The sequence below is a fragment of the Balaenoptera physalus genome (assembly GCF_965194825.1).
Source record: "Balaenoptera physalus genome assembly, chromosome: 10".
NCBI classification, from domain to species: Eukaryota; Metazoa; Chordata; class Mammalia; order Artiodactyla; family Balaenopteridae; genus Balaenoptera; species Balaenoptera physalus.
This window is the reverse complement of record NC_138889.1, coordinates 82,105,982-82,125,547: the sequence shown is the minus strand read 5'-3', so window position 1 is coordinate 82,125,547 and position 19,566 is coordinate 82,105,982. Positions and strand designations below refer to the sequence as shown.

The window sequence follows — 19,566 nt, the reverse complement described above, 5'->3', positions numbered from 1 at the left end:
AAAGGGCATTATTTTTTTTACACTGATTGAATCTGAGAAATATAACATTCCTTTCACATTTGTTGAGTTGGCTGTGTAATTCACTTCTTTTATGCTAAATCCATTTTAAAATCTTCTCCTGAGTTAGTTGCAAGGGCAAAGGAGAAGTTGTATGGTCTATTTCACTTCTAACAATCCCTGAATCTGAAAGCCAAAATGCTCAACAAGTAGAAATAAACATTTAGAAAGAGAAAAGTCAGCTCTGTTTTCTCCTGGGAACTATGGATGCTTATTTCATAGCACTAGGCACTTACATGGGCTGTTGTATTTAATTAAGTAGAGCTAGTGGGATTTTAAGGATCTCAAAGGATGGTTTCTATGATAAAAATAGTACTATCCTTACCTGTCTACAGAGGTCTTTGTTGTCTGTAAATGCAAGTACTTTGGAAGAAAGAATACATTAAGCCTCATCAAAAATATAAACTTAGTGAGAAGAAGTTGTATCTGAACCTATAAGAGAGAGGAATTTATGTTGGAGGGTCAGTTGTGATTCTAGGGAAGGGGTGATCACTGAGGATAGAAATTGGAGGAGGAGTAGAATCAGAGTTCAAGGGACTGGGAATTGAGAAGCACCTGAAATAATATAAAACTGGAGTCTGGTACAGCAGTGAAAACTTCAGCCAGCCTGATAGAAAGTAATGGACTTTTATCAGGACACTAAGTTGAGGAACTGACGATTCAAACTGATGAAAGCCTGGGCAGTGTTCAGAGGGGCAGGGGAGAGGGAGAGAGCATAAAAGAGAACAGAAGGAACAGACAGGGGCTGAGAGAGAGAGAGAGAGAGAGAGAGTGAGTGTGTGTCCTGGGATGTTAGCCATTGATAAGCCTGCTCCTTACTTGGTGAAAGACGAAATTTTAAAAATGACCCAAAGTTGCTACCTAGGTGGCCGGGGTTTTATGGGTAACTCATATATAAAGTAAAAATAAAGTACATTCCAATTCTAATTTGTTCCAAATTTTATATCATGGTAGAATGTTTTAAAAGTAAAGGCTATTTTTTTCTGATTATAAATCAAAACCGACATATAGAGATAAATATTTGAATGAACAGAAAAAAATACATATTAAATCAAATATTATCCTGAGATACAACCACTATTAACATTTTATTGTCACTCTTCAAAATGCAGGTGTGTTCCAATGGAAATCAAGTGAAATTGTATATCCTTCTTCCGTAACTGTATGCCATGTACTTAAATAATATTAAAATTTAAAATTCAACCAACCTACTAAGGATAAGAAATTGGATCAATTTAAAATCAGACTAGCTGATTACTAGTACTACCTAGAAATAAATACATTAACCACTTAGCTTCCTTTTCCTTAGATAATGAGATCAACCACAATAACCTCTGTCCACTGGAAAACTGCCACAATACACTGATTTTGTTAGAAACAATTTCTTTCCCTATCTGCCAGAATAGTTAATATAAAAACCATAAATATAAAAATCTACAATGTCCTTGCTGTGAATGGTTCCTCCTTCAATGTGGTGACTTTGTGCAATGCACAACATATACTTCCTTATATAGGCTACCACACAAGCCTCTCAATCCTAGCACTGTCTTTTTTCAATGTTTATTGTTCACTTTATGAGTCAAAAGCATAAATTAAAATACTGTATGGCTTATTTGGAGATACAGTAAACAACATTCTTCTTCTGCAAATTAACCTAAACCTGAAGAAAGGAGACCCCAGTAGAAAATATTAACTATTGTCCTTGCATTAATATTTACCCATTTCTCAGTGACTACAGTGACTATTTATTTTCTCTTAAGAACATCTCTGATAATTTTAAAGTTAAATAACAAATGGTTCCGGTCCCCTCCCGACTAACCATGTAACATCAGTATCAACCCACGTTTGGAACCAAATGCATATTACCTGTTTATGTTATCAACATCATTGTTTGTGCATTGGTCAGCCCTCTATATGAATTATCTCATCATGTAAATATATAAGCACTAACACTTACTATATGCATACTCTGGGACAAGTTATTTAAGCTCTCTGAATTTCAGCTTCCTCATTTACATAACGGAGAAAATATTGACCTTGTGGTGTTGTTGGAAGAATTAAAGGAAAGATATTGTTCTAAATGTGCCAATAAGTGCCTCCTGTCTTCAGAGAAAATGGGGCCCCATCCACAGATCTTGCTGAAGAGGTAGACCTAAGCATAATATTGTCCTCTCAGCCATAGACATTTGGTTCATAAGTCACTTGGTATATGTGAAGTTGAACCAATCAGATGCTCTCTCTGAGAAACTAGCACATTGAAACACTGGATGATCTAAGTTAAATAAACTGCAGAAATTGACCAACATGGTCATGAATTTAGAGCCAATGAAAATAACAAAAGCATAGCAATGCAAGAGTATACAAGACTCTGAAAGGGAGGCCATGGGTAGGCAGATAGTCTCTTCCTGATAGAATGGAGCAGATATGCAAATAGAATCATTGGAAAAAGAGGTAGAAAGAAAGGAAAAGAGAAAGAGAGAGGGAAAGAAGATAGAGAGAGGGAGAGAAAAATGGAGGAAGAGGGAGGGAGGGAGGGAAGGAAGGAAAAAAAAAACTTAGTCCCAGAGGAATAAAAATGGAGTAGTTGTCTGACTGTTTTCCATTTCACATGCGGTCTTGGAGATAACAAGGCTACACTTTCAAACAGAATTTCCTATACCTTTCCAATAAATTCTCCTCTGAGGTTGAGTTTGTTGGAATGGCTTTCTAATCCAAACAATCCCTTATCTGAATGAAAAGAGCATAGCACCATTTCTAGCACACACTAGGTACTCGATGAGTGAAAGTTGTCGCTAAACAAAACTCTAAGCCCAAAGAGCAAGGAAGACAATACAACTATCATTGATTTTAATTTTTTAAAAATCCATCATGTAAACCACAAAAATGAAATATTTTCTGTTAAGCCAAATTGTCTTTGCCAGAAATGATACTAGGTCTTATTTTGGCTGCCTGTAAATCCAATCCAAGTATAAAGGAAACACAGTCCTGTCCTTTACCCACCCCTTGTACACCTATTGAAAAATTTGTAAACACTTACAAGATTCAGTGCCATAATGATCACAAAATTGATACAGACTGCAGCAGCAGAAGTTGCAAACTGCCAGTGTTGTTTGATGAAATTCCACTTGAATGATGCAAACTGTTCCATGACAATCAGGCGATACACCACGACTGCAAACACTGCAGTGATCACCAGAGAAATCTACAATATGGGAGACCAGAGGAGACATCCACATTGTGCATCATTAACAAAACAAAAGCAACACCATAGATCCAATACACTGACCCCAAAAGCTAAAGAAATTTACTTTTCCAAGAAAGCATATGTAAATTTAAAATTTCCTTTAAGGAACTAAGTTTCATTAGAGTCAAAATAAATGGTATAAGATTCAGTTGTTTCAGTGGGATATGCTGTTCAAATCTCCACTTTCACATGAATGTTTGGTTTTAAAACAAAATGTCTAATTTTAGGATGACCATATAATTTCCATTTTATCTTAGATTATCTTTGTTTCTCCCAAAGAGTGTTTTATTTAGGGATATGCACAAAGTCCCTTTGTAATTATTCTGTGACCTGTTGTGATTTTTATTTTGTTTAATAGTATGTATGTACTACCAAGGTACTGAACAGGATACAGTTTCTTACATCCTCAGGGTCACAAAATGAGTTGGTATCCTAGAACGTCTTTCTAAACCTGGAATCCAACATTCTGAGATTTATGGTTATACTTTACCATGAAGAATATTCCTGAGATAGAAACAAGAAGACGAGTGACTTTGTCTGAGGAAGGCTGATGCGGCTCAGGTTTTCCACTGATGGGATTCACTCTCTCCATCTTGTAATACTTTGCTTCAAACTGGGGACGAAGTGTTTCCTATGAGAAAAACTAAAGTTAACTAAATATCTGTCATAAATTTTTTAAAAATCCAATATTTAATAAATTTCTGGAATTTGGCCTACTTTTATATCAAGTCTGGGCAAAGATTCAAATTGTAAAAAAATTAGATGAAAGTTATTTTAGGGTTTATTTAACCCTAAACTATATTTTAATTAGCACGGTTTTCCACTAATGCAATTTAAGGAAACATCATAGAAGTGCTTTGAAAAAATTACACATTTCATCATTGATCTTTACTGTCTTCATAAAATAAGAATCTTTTTAGTAAAAAAAGTCAAGTAAAAATTGAATGGTGTTTAGCTGCTTCCTGCTTGGACATTAAGGACAGTGAATGATTTTCTGTACCATATGTTATTCCAGTTTCCTTATCTCCTGGTTTCTTAACATCTTACCTCCTCTTCTTCCCATTCAATAAGGTCCCAAGTATAGGTCAGTGTACTTCTTCTCCTTTTCCAAAACTCCAGGAAGACTGTAGCTATAAATAATAATATTATTATTATTATTACAATTCTTTACCTGACCATATCCCACTCTGTCATCATTGCCTTTCTTCTTGTATTGATGCATTCACATCCTATTATTAAATAATTAAAATTAACTACATTTGTATTAAATTTATACAGCTGGAATGTTTTTTCCCTTACTCTCTTCTCTCTATCTGTGTAACTGCTATCAGCATGCACTCCTGATGGAGAGTGACTTTTTTTTTATAAATTTATTTTTGGCTGCATGGGGTCTTCGTTGCTGCATGCGGGCTTTCTCTAGTTGTGGCGAGTGGGGGCTATTCTTCGTTGCAGTGCACATGCTTCTCATTGCGGTGGCTTCTCTTGTTGTGGAGCACAGGCCCTAGAGCGTGGGCTTCAGTAGTTGTGGCACACGGGCTCAGTAATTGTGGCTCACGGGCTCTAGAGCTCAGGCTCAGTATTTGTGGCACATGGGCTTAGCTGCTCCACGGCATGTGGGATCTTCCCAGACCAGGGCTCGAAACCGTGTCCCCTGCATTGTCAGGTGGATTATTAACCACTGCGCCACCAGGGAAGTCCAAGAGTGATTCTTTTTATTGGAATAAATAAGCAGAGATTTTTGTTACAATAGCATGATCTTGATCTTGTGAAACTGGGTTGGAGATGAAGCTGGAGATAAGAGGCCTTCAGTGGAAAAAGGAACTTTGTTTTCAGGGGAAAGCAGGGCTTCATGTGCATCAATGGAGGTAGAGAGTATTTTGGAAAATCTGAAGATGATACCCCATAATTCTGCTCCTTAGCAACTATGTATTGTATTTATTTTTTCACTCCTACCTCTCTGACTATAATGACATACTTTTCTCAACGTTACAAAAATTTCAAAGATGCACACGCTGCATCCATCCCTTGTACTTCCATTTCTCATGTCCATTTCCAGTGGCTTCCCTCTGTGATCTAAAGTCAATGGCACAGAGTAACAGAATCATAGGGTCAAGCATGTAAGAGAGGTAAGATTCTGTATGAAGTTTGTTCCAAGTTATTTTAAATTCACAGACAACAAGGCCCAGAGTCACTGACATACATCACTGACCTTGTCCAGAAATCTGCCAAAGCATCTACAACAGTTTATTACACTTTTTTCTGTACCTGCTTTTCCCCACACTTGAAGGTAAGTTTCTTGAGGCCCTTTTTTCCTTAGCATTTTTAGTACTTGGCACACTGAAAATGCTCAATAAAAGTTTGTTAAATTGAACTGAATTACTGAATAGAATTCAGTGATTGTGACTAACTCCTGGGGGAGTGTTCTTTGCATTATTCTAGAGGTTTTCAAATTATGCTCTATGGAATTTCACTAAAGACATTGGAAGAAAGAGAGTCCCTCACCAGAGAAGGCCCTTGTTTTTTAAATATATATATTGAGCAATCATGTTCAATTTTATTTGGAAAAATAATTATTGTTTAAAAAGTTTTAAAAACTACTTCACTGTACTTCAAGGTGTGGGAGTGGCTAATGAGAGGGGCAACAGGGGCAAGAGGTCAATTCCAAACACAAATGAAGTTAAGTATGTCTGAATATGGAGTCCAAAAAAGAATTCCAAGTATTGTTTTCATCAGAAGAGATAAAAATTTAAAGCTTTCTCAAAAGGAGACCCAGCTGAAACGAGAGTATATCAGAGCAACCTCTCTGCCATAGCCAATTTGTACAACACCCAAGAACTACTAAAGAATCCTCCATTCCCTAGATTTGTTTTCAGCAACATCTGCAAGCATAATGCGCTTTCCCCACATGGTATTGCAACATCACTGTACATGAGTTAGAAATAGAAACCTCACTAAACAGGTTCTACAATTAATAGAAGGGCCATAAGTGTGGGACATTTTAAATTTCCCTGCCTAGGGTAAGTTACTGATTTTCTGGTTAATGCCTCACAGCCATACAATTAGTAGAGTTTTCTGCATGAGTATCTAGTAGACTATTGATTAGTAGACGAATCAATATAAAGAGCCTATACATATGTGTGAAACAGCAGATTTTGAATATTTGGGCTGAACTGTACTTGACACAGCCTCAACTGGTTAGTTATAGAACTGGCTAGTCAAGACCTACTTTTAAATTTCCTCTTTGTCTAAGGACATGGAATCTCTCTCTAACTTTACTTCCAATTTCCCTCTCCTTCTTCTCTCTCTCTAAAAACACTAAGTAAGAAATAAAATAACAAGCATCTGAGTTCTAAGAACATGAGAAGGCCAGCATTTGAACTATAATCACTGAAAATCTTCACCAGTTTCTAAAATCAGACTTCATAATTTTTCCCCTAAGCAATTTCATTTAGAAAGAAGAAGCTACACATAAATAGCACCGTGCTATATTAAAATAGAACTCTCACTACAGTCTTGACCAGAGCAGACTCTTAAATTTGATGTAATGTGTCTCTCTAAGCTAACTCTTCCTGTCAGTATGGTATTGGCATTTGTACATTAAATACACATTCAGTAGCATTTGTTCACATTAAAATGGATACTCTCAACTGAATTGCTAAACAATTAGGTGTCTACACAAATAAGCTGTCAGCTTTTCGCCATGTATTTTTTATAAATACAATGTAATCTTTTTAAAGTTCTGTATTGATTTTTCTCAGGACTTTTCCTCATCTTACCATTCAACTATTTGATATACTTTCTTTACTTAACTCTGTTGAACATTTTCTGATTATAAATGTAACACCAACAAAAATAACTGGAACAACTCCTGTATTATTCACTTCTGAAATACAGGAGTCTAGGAGGGCCTGCCATTTACTAGGCTTTCAATAAATGTATGCTGAATGAGTGAATTAAACTGTAAAGAACAGAAGTCACCTACAATTCCACCATTCATAAATAGTCACTATTGCAATTTAGGTAATCCCATCCAAAGTATTTTTCTTAAGAAGTATACTTAGGACTGATATATTGCTGATACTCAGAGATATAGCCATGTAGGTTGTTCATTTACGACAGGAAAAACAAAAAACTGATTCATAACTGAACCCTCTAAAGGTGTCATATTCCTCACAGGCTGGCCCTTCTTCCCTAGGAAACCTTCAGCAGGATGAAGTATATGTAGAATTAACCCTTGGAACAGCGCTGGCCTCCAGGAACGTGCTCCAGAACTAAAGTCTATATCCATTCTGATTGGCCAGTACAGAGCCTTAAAAATTCTTAAATATTTGCTCACTTTATAAGCATCCCCCTAGAACTGGATACTTAGAACTGTACTTAGCACCATAGATGAATGATGACAATACTATAAGAAATTACTAAATTCACTTTTATAATAAATACAATTTATCTTCTTGATCAAGTTATAATGACCCTCAAAAGACCATCTAGGAATGGCAATGTGGTGCTGGAGAAAGAGCATGGGGTACAAATGTTCTGGGTTTGAGAGTTGCCTGTATTCTTTTCTAATTGTGTGACCTTGGACAAATGACTAAACAATGATAAGCCTTTGTTTTCACAACTTAAAAACAAGAATAGTAAAATTGTCTTTATGGCAGTGTTGTACAAATTAACTGAGGTATACTTTGTAAGTGGTCTAACTATGCTTAATTCATTTTAAGAGTATAATAAATTATAATGACCCATTTTTTCAACATTCTGTTAGTTGTTATACATAGGGAACTTTGTAGACAAAGTTCTTGGCTTACATTGTATAAAGATACTGTATATTTTTCTGCAGGAAATATGGGCTATTGTCAATTATTTATATTTTGATTGTTTCACTTTTATAAAAATTCAGACATAATTGTCATAACACTTTCCATCTTTTGCTGGTGACACAGCAAACAGCTTATATTGTCCTTTTTCTTCTTTTGTATTTAAGATGGTAAAGCTGCCTCTAGAGTAAATAATTCAATTTGAAATTATTTTTTGAGAGCACGATGTTTGTCTATTCTCGGAGAGAGCATACCAAAAAAATGAAAATGAGTTGCATCATAGTCCCAAAGAGGAAGAAGAGAACTAGTATTTACTGAGCACTTTCAAGATCCCAGACTTTGTGCTAGATGTTTTTAATTGACTCCTATTATTTCCACAACAACCCAGGTGAAATAAAGATTATTAATCTCCTTCAGTAGAGAAGCAAATCGAAACTCCTGGAGGTTAAGTTACCTGAGGAAGTCCCTTGGCTGAAATTCACACCCAGATCCAAACACTGACCTTTCTCTATGCCGAAGGAAAAATTATTTTTAAACATGGTTTGGGATAGAACTTTTTGAGCTACATAATTTGCAACATCCTTCTGGGAAGAAATTAGCATTATAGACAAAAGGTTTAAGCAAATTTCTAATAGACCTAAATGAGACTGAGAACTTCTGGGAGGTTAGCTGCTCAAACACCGAGCGGTCCAGCAATCAGAAGTCTACAGTCTTTTGGGGGGACTTTCAAGATGGCAGAGGAGTAAGACATGGAGATCACCTTCCTCCCCACAAATACATCAAAAATACATCTACATGTGGAACAACTCCTAGAGAACACCTACTGAACACTACCAGAAGACCTCACAATTCCCAAAAGGCAAAAAAATCCCCATGTACCTGGGTAGGGCAAAACAAAAAAGGAAAAACAGAGACAAAAGAATAGGGATGGGACCTGCACCTCTGGGAGGGGGCTGTGAAGGAGGAAAAGTTTCCACACACTAGGAAGCCCCTTCACTGGCGGAGACAGTGGGTGGCAGGGGGGAAGCTTTGGAGCCATGGAGGAGACCACAGGAACAGGGGTGCAGAGGGCAAGGTGGAGAGATTCCCACACAGAGGATTGGTGTCGACCAGCACTCAACAACCTGAGATGCTTGTCTGCTCACCTGCTGGGGGTGTGGGGGCTGGGAGCTGAGGCTTGGGCTTCGGAGGTCAGATCCCAGGGAGAGGACTGGGGTTGGCTGCGTGAACACAGCCTGATGGGGGCTACTGCACCACAGCCAGCTGGGAAGGAGTCCAGGGAAAAGTCTGGAACTGCCTAAGAGGCAAGAGACCATTGTTTTGGGGTGCACGAGGAGAGGGGATTCCTCCCCAGTGTGCCCACAGAAGGCAGAGCACTTCCTAAACGAGCTCCAGAGACAGGCACGAGCCGCGGCTATCAGATCGGACCCAGAGACAGGCATGAAACGCTAACGCTGCTGCTACAGCCACCAAGAATCCTGTGTGCAAGCAAGGGCACTATCCACAACCCTCCCCCAAGGAGCCTATGCAGCCCGCGACTGCCAGGGTCCCGTGACCAGGGACAAGTTCCCTGGGAGAACACACAGTGCACCTCAGGCTGTTGCAACGTCACATAGGCCTCTAAGACCTCAGGCACACCTGGCATTCCAATTATAACTACTGTACCCCTCCCTCACCCCAGCCTGAATGAGCAAGAGCCCCCTAATCAGCTGCTGCTTTAACCCTATTCTGTCTGGGTGGGAACAGAAGCCTGAGTGCAAAGAGGGGCCGAAACCAAAGCTGAACCTCAGGAGCTGTGGGAACAAAGAAGAGGAAGGGAAATTTCTCCGTGCAGATGTCCGTTCTTGATGTACACTGCATCTGTGAAGAGACAACGAATCATCCCAAAATTGAGGTGGTGGACTTTGGGAACAACTGTAGATGTGGGGTTTGCTGTCTGCAACCGATTTGTTTCTGATTTTTATGTTTATCTTAGTTTAGTTTTTAGGGTTTGTTATCATTGGTGGATTTGTTTATTGGCTTTGTTGCTCTCTTCTTTTATTTTTTATTATTATTTTTGTTTTTATTTTAATAATTTTTAAAATTTATTATTATTATTTTTTCCTTCTTTTTTTCTCCCTTTTCTTCTGAGCCACATGGCTGATGGGGTCTAAGTGCTCCAGCCTGGTGTCAGCCCTGAGCCTCTGAGGTGGGAGAGCCAAGTTCAGGACATTGGACCACCAGAGACTTCCTGGCCCAACATACTATCAATCAGCAAGAGCTCTCCCAGAGATCTCTGTCTCAACGTGAAGACCCGGCTCCACCCAATAGCCAGCAAGCTCCAGTGCTGGATGCCCCATGCCAAACAACTAGTAAGACAGGAACACAACCTCACCCATTAGCAGAGAGGCTGCCTAAAATCATACTAAGTTCACAGACGCCCCAAAACAAACCACCAGACGCAGCCCTGCCCACCAGAAAGACAAGATCCAGCCGCACCCACCAGAACAGAGGCACCAGTCCCCTCAACCAGGAAGCCTAAACAAGCCACTGAACCAACCTCACCCACTGGGGACAGATACAAAAAACAATGGGAACTACGAACCTGCAGCCTGTGAAAAAGGAGACCCCAAACATAGTAAGTTAAATAAAATGAGAAGACAGAAAAATATGCAGCAGGTGAAGAAGCAAGGTAAAAACCCACCAGACCAAACAAATGAAGAGGAAACAGGCAGTCTACCTGAAAAAGAATTCAGAGGAATGATAGTAAAGATAATCCAAAATCTTGGAAATAGAATAGAGAAAACACAAGAAACGTTTAACAAGAACCTAGAAAAACTAAAGAGCAAACAAACAATGATGAACAACACAATAAATGAAATTAAAATACACTAGAAGGAATCAATAGCAGAATAACTGAGGCAGAAGAATGGATAAGTGACCTAGAAGATAAAATAGTGGAAATAACTATCGCAGAGCAGAATAAAGAAAAAAGAATGAAAAGAATTGAGGACAGTCTCAGAGACCTCTGGGACAACATTAAATGCATCAACATTCGAATTATAGGGCTCCCAGAAGACGAAGAGAAAAAGAAAGGGTCTGAGAAAATATTTGAAGAGATTATAGTTGAAAACCTCCCTAACATGGGAAAGGAAATAGTCAATCAAGTCCAGGAAGTGCAGAGAGTCCCATACAGGATAAATCCAAGGAGAAACATGCCAAGACACATATTAATCAAACTATCAAAAATTAAATACAAAGAAAAAATATTAAAAGCAGCAAGGGAAAAGCAACAAATAACATACAAGGGAATCTCCATAAGGTTAACAGCTGATCTTTCAGCAGAAACTCTGCAAGCCAGAAGGGAGTGGCAGGACATATTTAAAGTGCTGAAAGGGAAAAACCTACAATTTACTCTACCCAGCAAGTATCTCATTCAGATTTGATGGAGAAACTAAAACATTTACAGACAAGCAAAAGTTAAGAGAATTCAGCACCACCAAACCAGTTTTACAACAAATGCTAAAGAAACTTCTCTAGGCAGGATACACAAGAGAAGGGAAAGACCTACAAAAACAAATGGAAAACAATTAAGAAAATGGTAATAGGAACATACATATCAATAATTACCTTAAATGTAAATGGATGAAATGTTCCAACCATAAGACATAGACTGGCTGAATAGATACAAAAACAAGACCCATATATATGCTGTCTACAAGAGACACACTTCAGATGTAGGGACACATACAGACTGAAAGTGAGGAGATGGGAAAAGATATTTTTTGCAAATGGAAATAAAAGAAAGCTGCAGTAGCAATTCTCATATCACACAAAATAGACTTTAAAGACTATTACAAGAGACAAATTAGGACACTACATAATGATCAAGGGATCAATCCAAGAAGACATAACAATTGTAAATATTTATGCACCCAAGCACCTCAATATATAAGGCAAATGCTAATAACCATAAAAAGGGAAATCGACAGTAACACAATCATAGTAGGGGACTTTACCACCCCACTTTCACCAATGGACAGATGATCCAAAATGAAAATAAATAAGGAAACACAAGCTTTAAATGACATATTAGACAAGATGAACTTAATGGATATTTATAGGACATTCCACCCAAAAATGAAAGAATACACAGTCTTCTCAAGTCTCATGGAACATTCTTCAGGATAGATCATATCTTGGGTCACAAATCAAGCCTTGGTAACCTTAAGAAAATTGAAATCATGTCAAGTACCTTTCCCGACCAAAACGCTATAAGACTAGATATCAATTACAGGAAAAAAACTGTAAAAAATACAAACACATGGAGGCTAAACAATACGCCACTAAATAACCAAGAGATCACTGAAGAAGTCAAAAAGAAAATACAAAAATACCTAGGAAAAAATGACAATGTAAACACAACGACCCAAAACCTATGGGGTGCAGCAAAAGCAGTTCTAAGAGGGAATTTTATAGCAATACAATCCTACCTCAAGAAACAAGAAAAATCTCAAATAAACAACCTAACCTTACACCTAAAGAAATTAGAGAAAGAAGAATCAAAAAACCCCAAAGTTAGCAGAAGGAAAGAAATCATAAAGATCAGATCAGAAAGAAATGAAAAAGAAATGAAGGAAACCATAGCAAAGATCAATAAAACTAACAGCTGGTTCTTTGAGAAGATAAACAAACTGATAAACCATTAGCCAGACTCATCAAGAAAAAAAGGGAGAAGACTCAAATCAACAGAATTAGAAATGAAAAAGGAGCAGTAACAACTGACACTGCAGAAATACAAAGGATCATGAGAGATTACTACAAGCAACTATATGCCATAAAATGGACAACCTGGAAGAGATGGACAAATTCTTAGAAAAGCACAACCTTCTGAGACTGAACCAGGAAGATATAGAAAACATAAACAGACCAATCACAAGCACTGAAATTGAAACTGTGATGAAAAATCTTCCAGCAAACAAAAGCTCAGGACCAGATGGCTTCACAGGAGAATTCTATTAAACATTCAGAGAAGAGCTAACACCTATCCTTCTCAAACTCTTCCAAAATATAGCAGAGGGTGGAACACTCCCAAACTCATTCTATGAGGCCACCATCACCCTGATAACAAAACCAGACAAAGATGTCACAAAAGAAGAAAACTACAGGCCAATATCACTGATGAACATAGATGCAAAAATCCTCAACAAAATACTAGCAAACAGAATCCAACAGCACATTAAAAGGATCATACACCATGATCAAGTGGGGTTTATCCCAGGAATGCAAGGATTCTTCAGTATATGCAGATCAATCAATGTGATACACCATATTAACAAATTGAAGGAGAAAAAACATATGATCATCTCATTAGATGCAGAAAAAGCTTTTGACAAAATTCAACACCCATTTATGATAAAAACCCTCCAGAAAGTAGGCATAGAGGGAACCTGTCTCAACATAATAAAGGCCATATACAACAAACCCACAGCCAACATCGTTCTCAATGTTGAAAAACTGAAACCATTTCCTCTAAGATCAGGAACAAGACAAGGTTGCCCACTCTCACAACTATTATTCAACATTGTTTTGGAAGTTTTAGCCACAGCAATCAGAGAAGAAAAAGAAATAAAAGGAATGCAAATTGGAAAAGAAGAAGTAAAACTGTCACTGTTTGCAGATGACATGATACTATACATAGAAAATCCTAAAGATGCTACCAGAAAACTACTAGAACTAATCAATGAATTTGGTAAAGTAGCAGGATACAAAATTAATGTACAGAAATCTCTTTCATTCCTATACACTAATGATGAAAAATCTGAAAGAGAAATTAAGGAAACACTCCCCTCACATTTACCATTGCAACAAAAAGAATAAAATACCTAGGAATAAACCTACCTAAGGAGACAAAAGACCTGTATGCAGAAAACTGTAAGACACTGATGAAAGAAATTAAAGGCGATACAAACAGATGGAGAGATACACCATGTTCTTGGATTGGAAGAATCAACATTGTGAAAATGACTATACTCCCCAAAGCAATCTACAGATTCAATGCAATCCCTATCAAACTACCAATGGCATTTTTCACAGAGCTAGAACAAAAACTTTCACAATTTGTATGGCAACACAAAAGATCTCAAATAGCCAAAGCAATTTTGAGAAAGAAAAATTGCGCTGGAGGAATGAGGCTCCCTGACTTCAGACTATACTACAAAGCTACAGTAATCAAGACAGTATGGTACTGGCACAAAACCAGAAATATAGATCAATGGAACAGGATAGAAAGCCCAGAGATAAACCCATGCACATATGGTTACCTTATCTTTGATAAGGAGGCAAGAATATACAATGGAGGAAAGACAGCCTCTTCAGTAAGTGGTGCTGGAAAAACTGGACAGCTACATGTAAAAGAATGAAATTAGAACATTCCCAAACACCATACACAAAAATAAACTCAAAATGGATTAAAGACGTAAATGTAAGGCCAGACACTATCAAACTCTTAGAGGAAAACATAGGCAGAACACTCTGTGACATAAATCACAGCAAGATGCTTTTTGACCCACCTCCTAGAGAAATGGAAATAAAAACAAAAATAAACAAATGGGACCTAATGAAACTTAAAAGCTTTTGCACAGCAAAGGAAACTATAAACAAGATGAAAAGAAAACCCTCAGAATGGGAGAAAATATTTGCAAACAAAGCAACTGACAAAGGATTAATCTCCAAAATTTACAAGCAGCTCATGCAGCTCAATATCAAAAAAACAAACAACCCCGTCCAAAAATGGGCAGAAGACCTAAATAGACATTTCTCCAAAGAAGATATACAGATTGCCAACAAACACATGAAAGGATGCTCAACATCACTAATCATTAAAGAAATGCAAATCAAAACCACAATGAGGTATCACCTCACACAGGTCAGAATGGCCATTATCAAAAAATCTAGAAACAGTAAATGCTGGAGAGGGTGTGGAGAAAAGGGAACCCTCTTGCACTGTTGGTGGGAATGTAAATTGATACAGCCACTATGGAGAACAGTATGGAGGCTCCTTAAAGAACTAAAAATAAAACTACCATACGACCCAGCAATCCCACTACTGGGCACATACTCTGAGAAAACCATAATTCAGAAGAGTCATGTACCACTATGTTCGTTGCAGCACTATTTACAATAGCCAGGACATGGAAGCAACTTAAGTGTCCATTGACAGATAAATGGATAAAGAAGATGTGGCACATATATACAATGGAATACTACTCAGCCATAAGAAGAAACAAAATTGAGTTATTTGTAGTGAGGTGGATGGACCTCGATTCTGTCATGCAGAGTGAAGTAAGTTAGAAAGAGAAAAACAAATACCATATGCTCACAGATATATATGGAATCTAAAAAAAAAAAAAAAGGTTCTGACGAATCTAGGGGAAGGACAAGAACAAAGACACAGATATAGAGAATGGACTTGAGGACATGGGAAGGGGGAAGGGTAAGCTTGGATGAAGTGAGAGAGGAACACTGACATATGTACAGTATCAAATGTGAAATAGATACCTAGTGGGAAGTAGCTGCATTGCACAGGGAGATCAGCTCGGTGTTTTTTGACCACCTAGAGGGGTGGGATAGGGAGGGTGGGAGGGAGGTGCAAGAGGGAGGGGATATGAGGATATATGTATATGTATAGCTGATTCACTTTGTTATACAGCAGAAACTAACACAACATAGTAAAGCAATTATACTCCAATAAAGATGTTCAAAAAAAAAAAGTCTACAGTCGTTTGATCTGACGCCATTTTTGTTTTGTTTGGAGTCTAAAAATGATTACTAACCATTTTCTTTTCTTATATGTCTCTACCAAGACCGAAATCTTTGCATTGGTCTTTTAGAGAACTTTTCTTTTGCAGTAAAACTCTAATAAAATATTGACACATGCTTATAACTTAATTGTCTGAAAAGACTATTTTTTTCCTTTATTAGACCACTATATCTGAATTTGTGAAGACGGACATGCAGAGGTAAGCATGATGCTTCTTGGTCCACAATTCAAGCAAATACTCAGTTAGTCCCAGGATAATTAAATTGCTTATATTTACAATTTTGATGTGTCTAAAAGCTTCCTCTAGACATAGCCAGAATCTCTGACTTTTCCAAATATTGGGTGCTGCAGTGGCCGAGTGTTTTTGACAGTTGACTAATGGAATGTTGAGTCAGGTATACATTTATTTTGGGCTTAGTGAGATATGTTTATGTGATTTGCAGGCACTTCCAAGTGTTGTTCAATTATTGCTAATTATCCTAATGTAGCAATGGATTCTGAGGAAACTCCTCCAGTTCACATGCTGACTCTTTCAGGTGCCAGGCCAGGGGATATATGATGAAATGCACATGTTCTATGGTATCCAGCTCTGATAACGAAAGAGAAATAAGGTCTGAAATATATGGAGCCAGAAACTACTTTATGGAGATTATTTCACAAACTTCAAGTCATATATGAAACACACTAGAGATTTCCCCAAAGTTCCAACAATATTAAAAATGCACATGGCTTTACCAATAATAAATTATGAAGCAGAAATAAGATTTTCAAAACTGCCAATAATAAAAAAAAATTTTCAGTTAACTGTGCTAGAGGAAGAGGAAAGACTGAATTAGTTCTCTATTCTTTCTATGAAATATTTTTTTAAACATCATATGCAGAGATAATAAAAAATATGGATAAAAGTATAAGACAAAAAGCACTACAGAGATGTGTCAGGCATCTAGTTATTAAAATACTGTTATTTTTCTGGATTTTGATTTTATGTAGTATTTGAAGCTTTCTAAAGTTTGTAAATTTTTGATTGTTCCACTTACTTTCGTATCTCTTTATATTCATAATTTTGTATTCTTTTCTTGAAGAGAGATTCCAAAATTGTGTATTTCCTTCCAATGAATAGCTATCATGCATCAGACACATATGTGCCAGACATCCTACTAAATGTTTTTCACATATTTACTCATGAAATCCTCACAACAGCTCCATGTGCAAGAAATGATTGTACTGTACTGGTTTAAACTTTAAAGTATTCATTCAAAGAGGGGATTTACAAAAACCCTAGGTGTATCTTGATAAGGATTCTCTTTTTCAATGTTTGAACTTAATTGTTATTGAGAAATGATAAAAACTAACTTTCTTAAGTTAATATAATTATATTGTTTATAAAGAAAAGAAAAAATGCTTGGCCACGTGATTTTTATACTTTAATACTACATCAATTAAAAATGTATTACGGAAAAGGCATTTCACCCCCTTTTGATCAGCCCATCGTTAAAAAGTTCTTCAACCTTGTATAAAATGCATTCATACTCTTCGAAAGTCTTTTTCTGTAAAAGAAGGATATTGGAATTTTAATGTAGATTACAATAAATGTTTTGATTGCAAATGCCATTAAAAAACAAATAAGGATTCTCTCCTGATACAACACAAAAATGTCTTCCCTTTTCTGTAGCTAAGAGCTTCTAGAACTGTCAGCTTAGTTAAACCCAATGTGTTTTCATTGTTCTCTACAAAATGTTTATGTTGTTTATAGTCCTCTAAACGGATGAGAAAACCACTTATTGTTATTTTCTGCCCATGAACTTAATGCCAAAATCCCCTTCAGGTCATGAATACGTTTGATTTTTCTTCTGCCCCTGCTTTTGAGCCAAGGAACCAATCTAGATTCTTCTTCAGAGTGTACAGACCTAGCCTAGGCATCTCCTTCTCTCCTCACTCCGACCCTCTCCAGGTCATGGCTCAGTGCTGAGAGCACTCAGCAAATAAACTCTGTTGCTACAAGGTTATTACTTAGTTATTCTAACTTTAGATCCAGAAAAAAAAAAAAATTAGAAATAACAGGATTATCTAATTACTCACCTTGATTTTTTTTTTTTTAGAAAGTGTTAATAAATCACTTGGATCTTTTCCTAAAGGTGGCAAAATAAGTTCTAATATTATCAGTCTTCCAGTTTTGCCATTTTATTGTATTTAAACATAGTTGTAACTTCATTTAATTAAGTTCATATCAAAATAGATTACATAGTTGATAAACTGGGCAATAGCCATCTAATGAGGTTAGACTCTGTAATGAAATCAGGGTTCTAAAAGATGCAAACTTGTATAACAGAATACTCCATCATGCAGGAATGAATCAGTTGTGCGGTACTTCCACACAATGGAATATCATGTACTTGTTAAAGAGAGCAATATCATTTCCCAGCAGTCAGCTACTGCAGGGTTGGAAATTGTTTTAGGTGCCAGCAATAAGAGGCTTCCCTTCAGAACTCGTCTATCAGCAGGAGTCTAGAGGGAGCCCAGAACTCTCCATCTTGGCAAGATGCCCCCATCCCCATATCCTACACACACACCTTTCCCTATGTCATCACTCACAAGTGGGTCCCTCAGGACTAATTCATTCTGCCCCTTAACTGCGTACCTATCAGTTACTTCAAGAAGACCAGAATTTCCAGATCATTCCTTACTCAGATTTTGATCCTCTAGTTCTAGGGAAATGGGAATTGCCTTTGTGATCCTCTCCCACTCCTTCCCAACTATCTGAGATGCTTTCAACTAGGCCCTCTTATTCAAAGTCATCAATAGCAAAGTCTTTAATGTTCCCTCACCTCCTTGCTGAACTGAAACCTGGGACACTCCTGAAACCTCACTTTCTATGTGACAATCTCAGGTGATGGCTATTTGTGTCGAAGATGAGGTGGTGAATTTCTTGTTCCTCATTGCTGCTTCAAGGCTTTTTCTCTCCCTTCTCCTTAAAGAGTCACAGATTTGAGTCTCATATTATCAATCCATACTTCCTACTGTCTCTCTTTGTGGAAGTCATTTACCACTCCTTTGGAACACTTCCTCAAATTCTCTAAAGGTTTTTCAACTCTTGGCTGAGGGTAACTCTTATCAACATGACTCCCAAAATAAATTTTTGAAATTACAACATACACAGATAATATTTCTAGTATCTTGGCTTCTCAGTTCTTTGATGTTTATCTTCAGAGCTGTTTTCTCCTACTCTACCTTATGCCTGGTCCTCCCATGGCATAATTTTGATCAATGACTCCAAACCCTCCATAATCTCCAATTATCACCTCCATCCTTGTAGCTCACTCCCTATAAACTCCAATTCCAGTAATCCCTTGGCCCAGATGTTTTCAATCCATTAACTTTTGACCCAGATTTTCAATCCATTCTCCCCATCACATTTTCACTGTCCTTTCCCACCCTTGTGCCCTCACTTTCTTCTCTATGTATCCTATTGATCAATCATTATACTGACTCACTTGCATATACCCTCAACTCTCTAGCTCTTCGAGGCTTCGATTAATGAAGTCACATTATTGTCACTGATGGACCTGAAAACAAAACCAGAATGTAGCTTGGGACCATGCCTCAGGTAAAACCGAAACATTGTTCTGGATCCAAAATGGTGTTATAGG

General features: G+C 37.3%; 1 protein-coding gene across 2 annotated transcripts in view; it reads right to left on the bottom strand.

Moving 5' to 3' along the window:
- Window positions 1-19,566, bottom strand: part of ANO3 (anoctamin 3) — a 433,470-nt gene that overhangs the window by 34,226 nt on the left and 379,678 nt on the right. For both annotated transcript variants that reach the window (XM_082476760.1, XM_082476761.1), the window contains exons 15-17: window positions 4,349-4,431; window positions 3,792-3,932; window positions 3,095-3,259 (exon numbers count right to left, since the gene is read on the bottom strand). In XM_082476760.1, coding sequence (XP_082332886.1) covers window positions 3,095-3,259; window positions 3,792-3,932; window positions 4,349-4,431 — 389 coding nt within the window. The remainder of the gene's footprint in view (window positions 1-3,094; window positions 3,260-3,791; window positions 3,933-4,348; window positions 4,432-19,566) is intronic.